The 12,022-nt window shown below is 49.3% G+C and overlaps 1 protein-coding gene across 11 annotated transcripts in view; it reads right to left on the bottom strand.

Annotated features, from left to right (window-relative positions):
* BCAS1 (brain enriched myelin associated protein 1) overlaps nucleotides 1-12,022 on the bottom strand; it is a 103,364-nt gene that overhangs the window by 78,014 nt on the left and 13,328 nt on the right. For all 11 annotated transcript variants that reach the window (XM_053199798.1, XM_053199799.1, XM_053199803.1 and 8 more), the window contains exon 3: nucleotides 11,627-11,705. In XM_053199798.1, coding sequence (XP_053055773.1) covers nucleotides 11,627-11,705 — 79 coding nt within the window. The remainder of the gene's footprint in view (nucleotides 1-11,626; nucleotides 11,706-12,022) is intronic.

Raw genomic sequence — 12,022 nt, 5'->3', positions numbered from 1 at the left:
ACGCGGGACTTGAACTCACGAACCATGAGTCATGACCTGAGCCGAAGTTGGACGCTTACCCGACTGAGCCCCCCAGGTGCCCCACTAGTGCCTTATTTCTATAAAATGTAGAACTGCTGCTCCCAAATCAATGTGCACTTAAGTTTTAAAAATAGACACTGTCAGATTTCTTCCTAAACAAGGGTTCTAGAGGGCCGCCTGGGTGGCTCAGTAGGGTAAGCGTCTGACTCTTGGTTTCGGCTCAGGTCATGATCTCACGGTTTGTGGGTTGAAGCCCCTCATCAGGCTCCATGCTGACAGTACAGAGCCCACTTGGAATTCTCTCTGTCCCTCTCTCTGAACCTCCCCTGCTTGCGTTCTTTCTCTCTCTCAAAATAAATACATAAATAGGCTCTAGAGATGGGTATTTCAGCGGCAAAGTAACAGAGTGTCTCTCTCCCACGCCCAAGGGTAGCAGGGATGTGAAGCAGCAAGGACACTGATCAGATCTATAACATAAAGCACATTTTAAATGGTAAAAGACGTACCAGGAAAGGCCACATATTATTCTATGAGGGTCCTCAGCTGTTGGAACGCCAAAGGTTAGCCTTGGACATGGGTGGTGGGGTGAGTAGAATTCATGCCACAAAGAACACTGCTGAAGATTGACAATTACGAGCCTGGGACTCTGGTGCACTAAGAGTAGCCAGCCAGAAGGCAGTATCGGACGAGAGGCTCAGGGAAGAAGAACGGGAAAAGCAAACGAATCCAGGAGACATCGTGTTCTCCAGAAACGATCAGGGCCCGTATGAAAAGATGCTCCACAGCATCAGTCATTAGGGAAAGGCAACCGAAACCTCAACACGGTACCAATTCACACCCACCAGGACGGCCATAGTCAGAAAGATGGACAGTAACCAGTGTGGGCGACGACGTGGAGCCACCAGAACCCGCATGTGTTGCTGGAGGGAATGTAAAACGGTGCAGGTGTTTTGGAAAGAAGTGTAATAGTTCCTTCTTGAGTTAGACAGAGTTACCGTGTGACCTGGTAATTCTGCTCCTCGGTAGGTAACCAAGAGATTGAAAACATACGTCCGCACAAGAACTTGTACACAAAAGTTCACAGCAGAACTATTCAAAATAGCGGAGAAAGTGGAAACAGCCCAAACCTCAATCAACTGACGAATGGATAAACAGGAGGTGGCCTGTCCGGACAGTGGAGTCACATGCAGACATGTAAAAGAATGAAGCATGACCACACACTTTCCACGTGGGTGAACCTTAAAATGCGACGCTAAGTAAGAGAACCCAGATATAAAATACCACCTATTACATGATTCTGATTACATGCGACATCCAAAAGAGGTGAACCCAGAGAGACAGAAAGCAGATTAGTGGTTGCCAGGAGTGGGGGGGGGGGAGGGGATACGGGGAATGACTTGCTAATGGGTGCGGGGTTTCTGGTTGGGGTGCTGAGAATGTTCTGGAATTAGATAGTGGGGATGGTTGCTCTACCTTGTAGATATACTCAAAAGCACTGAACTGTATCCTTTATCTCTTTTTTAAGTTTATTTATTCATTTGGAGGGGTGGGGCATAGAGAGCAGGAGAGACAGAATCCCAAACAGGCTCCGCGTTGTCAGCACAGAGCCTGACACGGGCCTCGATCTCACAAACCGTGAGATCGTGACCTGAGCCGAAATCAAGAGTCAGCAGCTTAACCGACGGAGCCACCCAGGCGCCCCTGAACTGTATACTTTAAAAAAGATGAATTTCGTCGTATATGAATTATATCTCAATTTTGAAAAAGGAGACACTGCATAAATCAACATCAGACAGTGGGGAACAGGATGGGCAAATGAACCCCCAACGTGAGCACACAGTTCAGAGAAAAGACACACAGCTGGCTTTCAAGCACAAAACAAGATGCTCACCTTCACGAATAGTTAAATATGAGCAAAATAAAATTACAACGAGACTTAGTTTTCCACCGATCAACCCAGTGAAAAAGGAGACATTTAGTAACCTGCGTAGGGAGGGGGAGACTATGAGAAAAGCAGCTGCATATATCATTGGTGGTCGTGTATTTTGGCAGTCTCCTTGGAGGATAATTTAGTAAGACAGATCAACATTTAAAAATTCACAAACTCTGTGAACTCAGAGAGTCTGAGTTTTTTAAGTCACCTGGGGTTGACGTACCCTTCAGAGGTCATTTTAAAAAGGACTCACGGGGCGCCTGGCTGGCTGTCGGTAGAGCATGTGACTCTTGATCTCGGGTTGTAAGTTCGAGCCCCACGCTGGCATAGAGATGGTTTGAAAAGGACTCATGAATGAAGTGCATAGGCAGCTTCAAAGGGGAGGGAGCCACTGGTGACCTTCGGCCCATACAGTCCCTCCCTGGCGACAACATATACAGGAGCTCTAGCAAGGACAGGAGGCCTGGTGGGCCCAGAGGCCAAGCAAGCACACTGAGAATTGGCTATTAAATGTTTAGTTGCTTCAAGCTGGGAGAGCCTGCTGCCAATGATGATTTTGTTTAATGTTTATTTATTGATTGATTTCGAGAGAGACAGAAAGAGAACACTAGTGGACGAGGAGCAGAGACAGGTGGAGAATCCCAGGCGGACTCCGCTCCAAGCCAGATGTGGGGCTTGATCTCACGAACTGGGAGATCATGACCTGAGCCGAGATCAAGAGTGGGATGCTTACCTGACTGAGTCACCCAGCTCCCCCCACCCCCACACTTTTTTCTTAAAGGTTACTTAATTATTTTGAGAGAGAGAGAAAATGAAGGAGGGGCAGAGAGAGAGACAGAGAGAGAGAGAGGGAGGGAGAGAGACAGAATGCCAAGCAGGCTCCATGCTGTCAGCACAGAGCCAGACACAGGGCTTGAACTCACAAACTGGGAGATCACGACCTGAGCCAAAACCAAGAGTCAGACACTGACTCTGAGCCACCCAGATACCACCCCCCCCCCCACACCTTTTTAAAAGTTACTTTCGTTGAGAGACAAAAAGTAGGGAGAACAACTTTACATTCTCAGAAGTGGCCAACTTCCAGATCTGCTAATGCGGCTAGTACGGTGTTGGCCCAACAGGGTGTTTAGATTTTTTTGAATTGGGCAATTTCTTTTGAAAACCCTAAAATGGGGCTTTCACCGAAACATCTTATTATCTGCTGAGGGATTCCCCAGGGAAGCCAAGCCCGAAGCTGAGCGGAGCTCTGAGCGCCAGCATTTCTGACTCACAAGGTGTGGGCTGGCGCCCTAGAATCTGCTGGTCTGAGCTGTTCCAGGTGACGGACGCGGCGAGTCGGGGCATCTGAGAGTCAGTTATGCATCACAGCTTTTGCACCTACAGATGCAGCCAGACTCTGTTCACATTTCCCATCTCTTGTTCTCCGAAACATTTGGTCTTTGAGGTCGGCTCTGCGCAGAGCCGATCCTACCCACCAATATGCTGCTTTGATTGTTAGACTTCTAGAAATGTTAGGGCTTCTTAGCATTTCTTTGGTCTCACTGATTTTTTTTTTTTTTAAGTTTTGTTCAGCGAAGAGCGTTGGCCAGTTCTCCCCAGTGTGGTAAAAGGACGTGAAAGGAAGGTATTTAGAAAAGTCCACTCGAGGGTAAGAACTACGGTGGACGCATTTATTCCGCGTCACGATCTGGTTCAAGTGCGCCCTGGGGAAGAGAAACGAAATGAAGTTCAGCTCCCGCGTGACGATCCTGTTTCTCTCTTTGCTGTTTTTCACGCTTTCTCTGGGTCTCATTCTGGCTGTCGTGGCCTCCCCGTCAAGAGGAGGTCAGGTTCACGTTGCTCATGCTTCTGAAACTATGTCGCTGTTTCTACGTTCGGGGTCCAGTGTGCCGTTCTGGATCCTTCGCAGTCCAGAGAGGCCACGAGCAGATTGTGTGTCAGTGGGCAGTGGCCGCGTGGAAGTTAGTGGAAGTTAATGAAATCAGACCGTGGGAACCCTGGAACAAAAAGCTGTGTCCAGGGTGTCAGCCACGGTAGGGACAAAAAGTCCCGGGAGACTTTAAAACAGGACTGCCCATGTTTTATTTTTGAAAAACGTTTGATTAAGGAATTTTCTGTGCGAGTGCCTTCCCAACGGTTTCTAATGCTGCCGAACGTCAGCCCCTAGAAAAATCCTTATGCCTGCAGGGAAACTTGAAAAAAGATTTATGCGTGGGCCCTACCCTCCCGAGCCTCCGATTTAACTCCTTCTAGGTGGGGCCCGGTAATGGGATTTTCAAAATTCCCCTGGTGATTTTAATGTGCGTTAAAAATTGGGAACCCCATGATTTTAATGGTCATCATTTACTGTTTCAGGCACCAAGCAAAGGGATTTACAAGCATTATCTTATTTACTCTTCATAACACCATTTGATGGAGGACTTAAGTCTCTTGTTTAAGCTCACAGCTGCTAAGAGGTGGGGCGAGGCCTCAGATTCAAGCGGTCTGTCCAGAAAGCACCTGCTCTTGAAGAAACTATCTCAAATGCAAAGGATAAAAAAAAACCCACGTACAAGAATACTCACTGCAACAGCGTTCAAAGTGGAGAGAAAGAAAAATAATGAATGCCCAACATGGGGGTAATGGCTGAATGAACTATAACATACCCCCACCTTCAAACATTTTGTAGCTGTCAAAAAACAATGAATTAAACATTGTACCGGTTGCATGAGAGGCATTTGTACATGTTTGTGTAGCCCAGGGATGTGCCCTGGGCTGGGCTGGATGCACATTTGGGGACTCGCTGGGCCTTGCTCTCTTTCTTGCCCCACGGCTTCTTCGTGGGACCAGTTTGGGCTCCCCCCACCCCAGCAGGGCAGTCTCAGAGTACTTGGACTTCCGACCTGGCAGCTAGCGTCCCCCAGAGCTACCGCTGCAAGAGACAAAGGCAGAGGCTGTAGGGCTTCTTAAGGCTTAGGCCTGGAGTTCATGGGTCCTCCTCTCCACTCTATTATTGGTTACGCAGGCCAGGCCAGCCCAGATTCGATGCGAGAAAACTACAACAGGGAGGCATGGATGATTCGGGGCAGGGAGGGGAGGAAGTCGGGGTGTGCATATCTGCATATCTGGAGACAGTCAACCACCACAGTGTAACAGGCAGGATGACTTTATCCGACAGAAATTCTCCACTAGAGTTTTTGGTGAGAAAAAGCACCAGGGATGAGACCTCCCAGGGCATGCTTCCAAGGGGGAAGAGGGGCAAGGAGCCGCTGGGCGCCCCCCCGGGAGAGCCAGTTTTCCCGAACGTTCGGTCGCTGCGGTCTACCGAGAGGCGATGCCGTGCAAGGCAGAAGAAGAACACAAGGGCCTGTGTGGATGGGGGCAGAGCAGGATTTCAGGTGCACGGCCGAGGATAAAGAGCTTGTTGGGTGGGAAAATCTATAGCACATGTGGGGAGAAGAGGGGAAAAGGGAGGCTTGGGAGACGAGCTAGAGCCCTTTCACGTCTTCTGCAAAGCCTGAGTAAAAAGATGTGTGCTGCTCTCGATTGCCCTGCTATAATTCTCTCAGATCCACGCTGGCAGGCACTTACCCTCCCCACGGCCTACCCACGCCGGCCCCGTTTTCTTCCCTTGCTGCCCAGAGATGCGGGCCTCCCAGCATTCCGTGCGGCTAGCCTGGCCACGTGACCAGCGTGGCCCCGTGACCTGATTCCGGCCAATGAGATGAAGAGGATGCCTACTGGGGGCAGGGGCTTCTGGGAAAGGTCGCTCTTTCCGTGCTAATGAAAGGGGGGAAAATGGCGGGCGATCTTCACCTTTCTCTTCCTGTTATGGTTTGTTGGTGGGTTTTTTGCTCCGTTTTGTTTTGTTCTTGGCCTTTCTCTTCCTGCTTTTGGATCCCATCGTGTGAGGATGTGGTGTCGGGGCGGTGGCAGCCCTCCTGTGAGCAGCAGTGACCTCATGGGCACGCTTGTTTGGTGTCGCGCTGAAACGCTGTGGAGCCACCTCCCCTCCCCCCACTTCCTGTTACAATTAAAAGGGGTGTTTCCTGAGTCAGGGTTACCTTGTGGCGTTACACGTCGGGGTCTAGGAACTTTCTTATCAGCCCCCTTTCCTCACCCCTCGGCCGCCCCTGGCCTAGTTGCCGTCGTGCATTTGTTCGCTACAACCACAAGGGGAAGGCTGGCGCCCCCTTCTCAGGGACTTTTATTTGAGTGTGTCGGGAAGAGATTTAAAAAACAGGCCAACTGTGGGGTTAATAGTGCTCAGATGCTCAAAGGACACATGTAGTTGCTCCCCTCCCAACCAGTGATGTGGGTCCCATGTTCTCCCCCTCTTGGGGAGCTCTGAGTTTTGGCCTGGGGCCTCCCATGGCAGATGCGCCTCTTCTCATTCACTATGTTGTCGCATCGGCAGGGGGACTCGAGTAAGAATTTCTAATCCCATGGGATGATTTACCTTTTTTTTTTTTTTAATTTTATTTTTAAAGCAAAATTAGGCAATTCTTTTTTGGAACAATCGACTAGGAGCCGAAAGGGAAGGTGTTAATATTTTGGAAAAACTTCTTATCCAGGAGAAACAGAGACAGTCTCCTGTTTCTGAAAAATGATGTGTTCTGGCCGATAAATCATGCATTTGTCTCTGCCATCCAATAGCAGTGAGGACTGACCATTTTTTTTTTTTTTTAAAGCAGGAACTAATGTGATACATTTGATAGAAAGGATCCGAAGGAGGAGAAAAAGGAGGCATTTTTATTTCCCCAAAGATCAGTGAGGTTTTAGGCATAAATATACAGGTGGGGAAATCTGGTCGGGTGACATGATGGGTGAAGCGGGACATACGGCACACACATGACTATAGACTCTGCTCATCAGCCTCTCCCGTCTCCTGTATTTCCTCGCATTTACCCTGGGCCAGCCACTGTTCTTCTCGCTCTCTCCGAAGTTACTGTCATTATTTCCATTTTACAGATGACTCTCTGAGATTGCAAATTCCTTGCCAAGGTTGCACAGCTAGTGAGTGGCAGAGCAAGGACATTAGCTCAGGTCTGTTAGACTCTAAACTGTGAGCGCGGGGACGCCTGGGTGGCTCAGTCCGTTACACGTCCAACTTCGGCTCAGGTTATGATCTGCAGGTTTGTGGGTTCCAGCCCCCGTGTGGGGCTCTCTGCTTGACGACTCAGAGCCTGGAGCCTGCTTTGGATTCTGTCTGTCTGTCTGTCTCTCTCTCTCTCTCTCTCTGCCCCTCCCCCACTCGTGCAGGTGCTCACTCTCAAAAATAAAAACCTTAAAAAAAATAAGGCGTGAGTGCACTCACATTAGTTTTCTATTGCTGCTGTAACAAACCACCACGATTTTTGTGCCTTAAAACAACACGGATATATTATCTTACAATGCTGAAGGTCAGAAGTCGGAAATGGGTCAGCTTCTGGATGCTCTAGGGGAGAATCTGCTTCCTTGCTCTTTGCAGCTTTGAGAGGCCCCCTGCTTTCCTTGGCTCACGGCCCCTCTCTTCACATCGAGGCCAGCACTGCAGAATCTTCCAGAATCTGTGTCTGTTTCCATCCCTCTCGTCACCCTCTCTCACTTTGACCCTCCTGCCTCCCCCTCATAAGGACCCTCGAGAGGACATTGGGCCCACCCGGGTATAAAAGTTACGCTGGAGATAATCCAGTTGACTTCCAACTGTAATGACAACCTCTTTGAGCATCAGCATTGAGTCCAACCCAGAACAAGTCACGTTCCCCACGTGTTCACCACATCCCAGGCGCGATGCTCAGTATTTCATGCCTATCAACCCATTTCAGCCTCACAATGGTCCTTAAAAGCTTGGTTCTACCAGTAGTATCGTTCCAGTTCTACAGATGAAAGGACAGAGGCTCAGAAACTTGCCCAAGCTCACGCAACTGAGCCACAATTCAAATTTAGCGCCCTGGCTTCCTAGGCTGTGCGCCCAGTCACCCCCACCCCTGCTTCTTAGTAAGCCCTCACAGGAAACGTTCCTGCATGGCGATGAACTGTTTCATCATAATAGGAAAAAAGTGGGGGAAATCTAGATAAAAAGAAAGAAAACAGTCACTCAGAATCCCATTTATCTGCTTCTCTGGTGACTTTACGGGCATGTGTATACGTACACATCGCCAGAGATGAAAACAGATGGTGTCTCAAAAGATATGGTCAGAGAATTCTGTCGAAAGGATAAAAAAAAAAAAAAATAAATAACCTGGCGAAAACAGCAAGAGGGCGGGAACAGGCCGCCTTCCTCATTAAATGGGATAATCACTCCAAAGCGAGTTGCGCTGGGCTCAAGTTGTCAATGAATGACAGGCAGAATTCTGACCTCAGAGGATTAATCTAAACTCTTTACAGATTCTCCGGCGGGTGCCAGATAAGTTGAAAGGAAGGCTGCAGGGTCATAGAGCTAAATACAACCAACTCATGCCTCACCAAAATGCCATTCTCTTTCTCTGTGTCCCTCGTCACGTGTAGGTCACAGCAATATGCTCTTCCAGACTGTTGTCCTGTATTTCTGTTACCTGTTTTCTTCCTTGTAGGAAGACTATGTATTTGTCGGGGGAGGAAAGCAGGGAAAGAGGTAGACAAGGAGGGAGGGAGGGACCAAGGGAGGAAGGTGGGGGCGCGGGGACTTCCTCAATTCCCAAACACTGTGTTCTTCTTCGTACACACGCCTTGACCTTGTGCCCTATACTAAAAGCAGGAGAATGGTAATATCGTTATGATAGAGAAAGCGATTTCTGGGGGGACATTATATTCTCAACGCCTCTCAGTTTCTCAAGAACAAACATCTACGGTTTGTAAATTATGTAAACGGTACGGTTCTCACTTCAAAGCCCGTGCCTCTCAGTGGCCAGCTTGCATACCAGTCCCGTCCGAGGTCGTGGCTGTATGTGCGATCCATTTTGTGTATATCAAAGTGTAAGTTTGACCCACAAGGTTTAAAGCAGGAGGAAACCTTGGGACCTTGTCTCAGCCAGTGGTTGCCAATCCTGGCTGCGTGTCAGAATCCTCTCGAAAGCTCCCAGCCTTAGGTTAATGGTGGACAGAGGCTACTGGAGGAGACCTGGCATCCCTAAGCTTTTAAGAAACTCCTCGGGAATGATATGGTAATATAGAATAAGAAATCCATATTTGGTCTTCAACCCCGTTCCTGGCCCGGAACTCCTACAATTTATGAAAGATAAGAGCCATGGAGATGTCTTTTGTTATTCATCACAAGCCCAGCCCCTTTGAACCACGTCTGAATTTATGCTAATGAGGTGACTTTGGAAGGCCCCTAAGGATGGGGGCCCCGGTTGCCATGGGAACCAGCTTTGTGATTGGAAGGTTGGAACTTTCAGCCCCTTCCCCCCTCTCTGGGGAGGGGGGAGTGGTTGGATTATCGAGTTCAATCACCAATGGCCAATGGCTTAATCAATCATGCCTGAGTAATAAGGCATGCACAAACCTCCCTGAAGCACAGGGTTGGGAGAACTGGACTGGTGAACACATGGGGGGCGGGGGCGGCATGGGAGGGTGGTGTGCCCAGACAAGGCATGGAAGTTTCCCCCTCCTACTCCCTACTCCCTCGGAGCCCTCCTACCCTGCCCTCTGCGTTCCTTCCATCTGGCCGCTCCTGAGTTGAATCCTTGTATAATAAACTGGCAACCTAGCAAGTAAATTGTTTCCCTGAGTTCTGTGAGCCATGCTAGCAGATAACTGAACCTGAGGAGGTGAGGAGGGGGGTCATGGGAATCTCTGACTTGTAGCCAAGTAGGACGGGAGCCCGTGGGTAGCCTGGGGGCCCCCTGCCTGCAACGGGCAACGGAAATCTGGTGGGACTGAGGCTTACGCCCACGGAGGCTGATGTGAACTTTAGGTAGACAGAGCGAGCACTGCGCTGACGTAAGGGACACCCACCTGCTGTCTCGGCTTAGTGGGCAGTCCCACACTTGTGATGTCAGATGTGGTGTGAGTAGTAGAGTATAAAGAAAGGAGTTCTCCCCCTTACCCTAGGAAATTCTAAAACCCCCAGAACCAGTAATAAAACACTTCCTCATTGTTCAGAAGAGGAAACGGGAGCCCAGAAACTTACATGCAAATGACCGCAACCATCATCATAAAATAATAATGATGGCAGCTAAGACTTACAGCACTTGCTACGCGGCAAGGACTGAAATATGTGCTTTATTAAATCTGACACTTGTGTGGTAGGTACTGTCATTTTCCCACTTTAGAGACGTGGAGACTGAGGTCCAGAGAAGTTGAGTAGCTTGCTTAAGGTCACACGGCTGGTAGGTGGCAAAGCCAACAGTTTGATTCCAGAGTTCTTGCCCTTTGCCACTTCTTCTCATGTAGTTATGTACATATTCTCTGCGTAGTGGAACCCAGCCACTTTTGATGCACTGAATTTATAGTCTTATATTGCAGGATAAAATAACACAGGTAAGTATACTGTCCCATTTTAAAACTTCCCTTGTGTAGAGAAAATTCTGTGGCCTGTATCCATTACCAGTTTCTGCGGAGTTCCTACGTGCTGGGTGATATGTAAATACTTCATGGACGGTCTCCTTTAACGCTCTCAGGAATTTTGCGAGGTAGGTGTTCTTATCCCCACAGGAGAGGTGAGAAAATCCGGGTTTTGAAAGTCAGATCACTCGGGTTGCCTGGATGGCTCAGGAGGTTAAGTGTCCGACTTCAGCTCAGGTCCTGATCTCGAGGTTTGTGAGTTCGAGCCCCGCGTCGGGCTCTCTGCTGTCAGCGCGTAACCTGCTTCGGGTCCTCTGTCCCCCTCTCTCTCTGCACCCCCCCCCCCCGACAAATAAATAAACATTAAAAAAAAAAAAGTCAGATGACTCCTTCAGGTCACAGAGCTAGTCGGTTACCGGCAACGATTTTAACCAGGTGTGTCTGACCCAAATGCCCACCTCTTATCATTTTCACTCTGGCTTTTATCTCATCTGCTGTAGATCCTTGGCCCCTTCCAGTGGTTGTGAATATCAGAAGGAGTGGGTGCTGTTCAGAGTTGAACTGTATCCCCCAGTGCCTGTGACTCCATTTGGAAACAGGGTCTTTGCAAATGACCAAGTTAAGATGAGGTCAATTAGGGTGGACACCAATCCCATGTGACTGTGTCCTTATGAAAGGGGAAATCTGGACACGCAGACAAGCATGCGTAGAGAGAATACCATCCAGAAGCCACCGAACGCCTGAGGCTGCCAGAAGGCAGGACAGAGACAGAGAACAGATTGTCCCTCGCTGGTGCTCAGAAGGCTCCACGCTGCCCACGTGGTGATGCTGTGGTAACGAGGATCGTCCACGGTATGGAGGACTGTCCCCTAGCTGGGATCTCCATCACTGTGTTCATGTTCTCTCCTACCTAGGTGGTTCCCCCAGCTCTGCCCGCCCCGTCTCATTGTTTGTACGTTCATTTTTGTTTCTGTGGTTTTACTTTTTAGTAAAAGTGAGTACAATCGGAAGAAAAGACTTCTGGCCTCCAGTGCTGTGAGACAACACATTTCTGTCGCTTAAGCCACCCAGTTTGTGACACTGTCAGGGCAGCCCCAGGACACGAATACAAATGTTTTCAAAGCCAGCCTGTGGCTTCAAGCCTTGCATTTTCTTTTCACCGTAAACAGGATGGGCAGACCCCTCCCCACCCCAAGGGGAGCGGCTCACTTCCCAGATGGCACTGACCTTCATCATAGCAAGGAATGTCGCAGGTTGATATGATCACCGGCACCCCGTTTTGCGCGCATCTACTCTCAGACGCCGCCTGGAACAGAACATTGGTTCTGGCGTTAGGAGTCAAGTCTTTGGGGGAAAATCAGAAGTCAAGGAAGAAACTCACGGCCACAGGGCGCATCACCAAATTAAACTTAATTTAAAGGCTGTGTTTCCAGAAACTACCCAGCTTCCCATCCTGCCTCCAAGAAGCTACATAACCCATTCATCTCGGTGAGCCCCACAGACACAGGCAGGAGGGACCCCAACGTACAAACGGGACGCCCAGGCTATCTGGGGCCACTCATCCAACCAGTGGGGAATGAGAACTTGACACACCGATTCCTCACCCTGTGAGGTTAACTGCGT

The sequence above is a fragment of the Acinonyx jubatus genome, chromosome A3 (genome assembly GCF_027475565.1).
Source record: "Acinonyx jubatus isolate Ajub_Pintada_27869175 chromosome A3, VMU_Ajub_asm_v1.0, whole genome shotgun sequence".
NCBI classification, from domain to species: domain Eukaryota; kingdom Metazoa; phylum Chordata; class Mammalia; order Carnivora; family Felidae; genus Acinonyx; species Acinonyx jubatus.
This window is presented reverse-complemented; position numbering and strand designations above follow the sequence as displayed.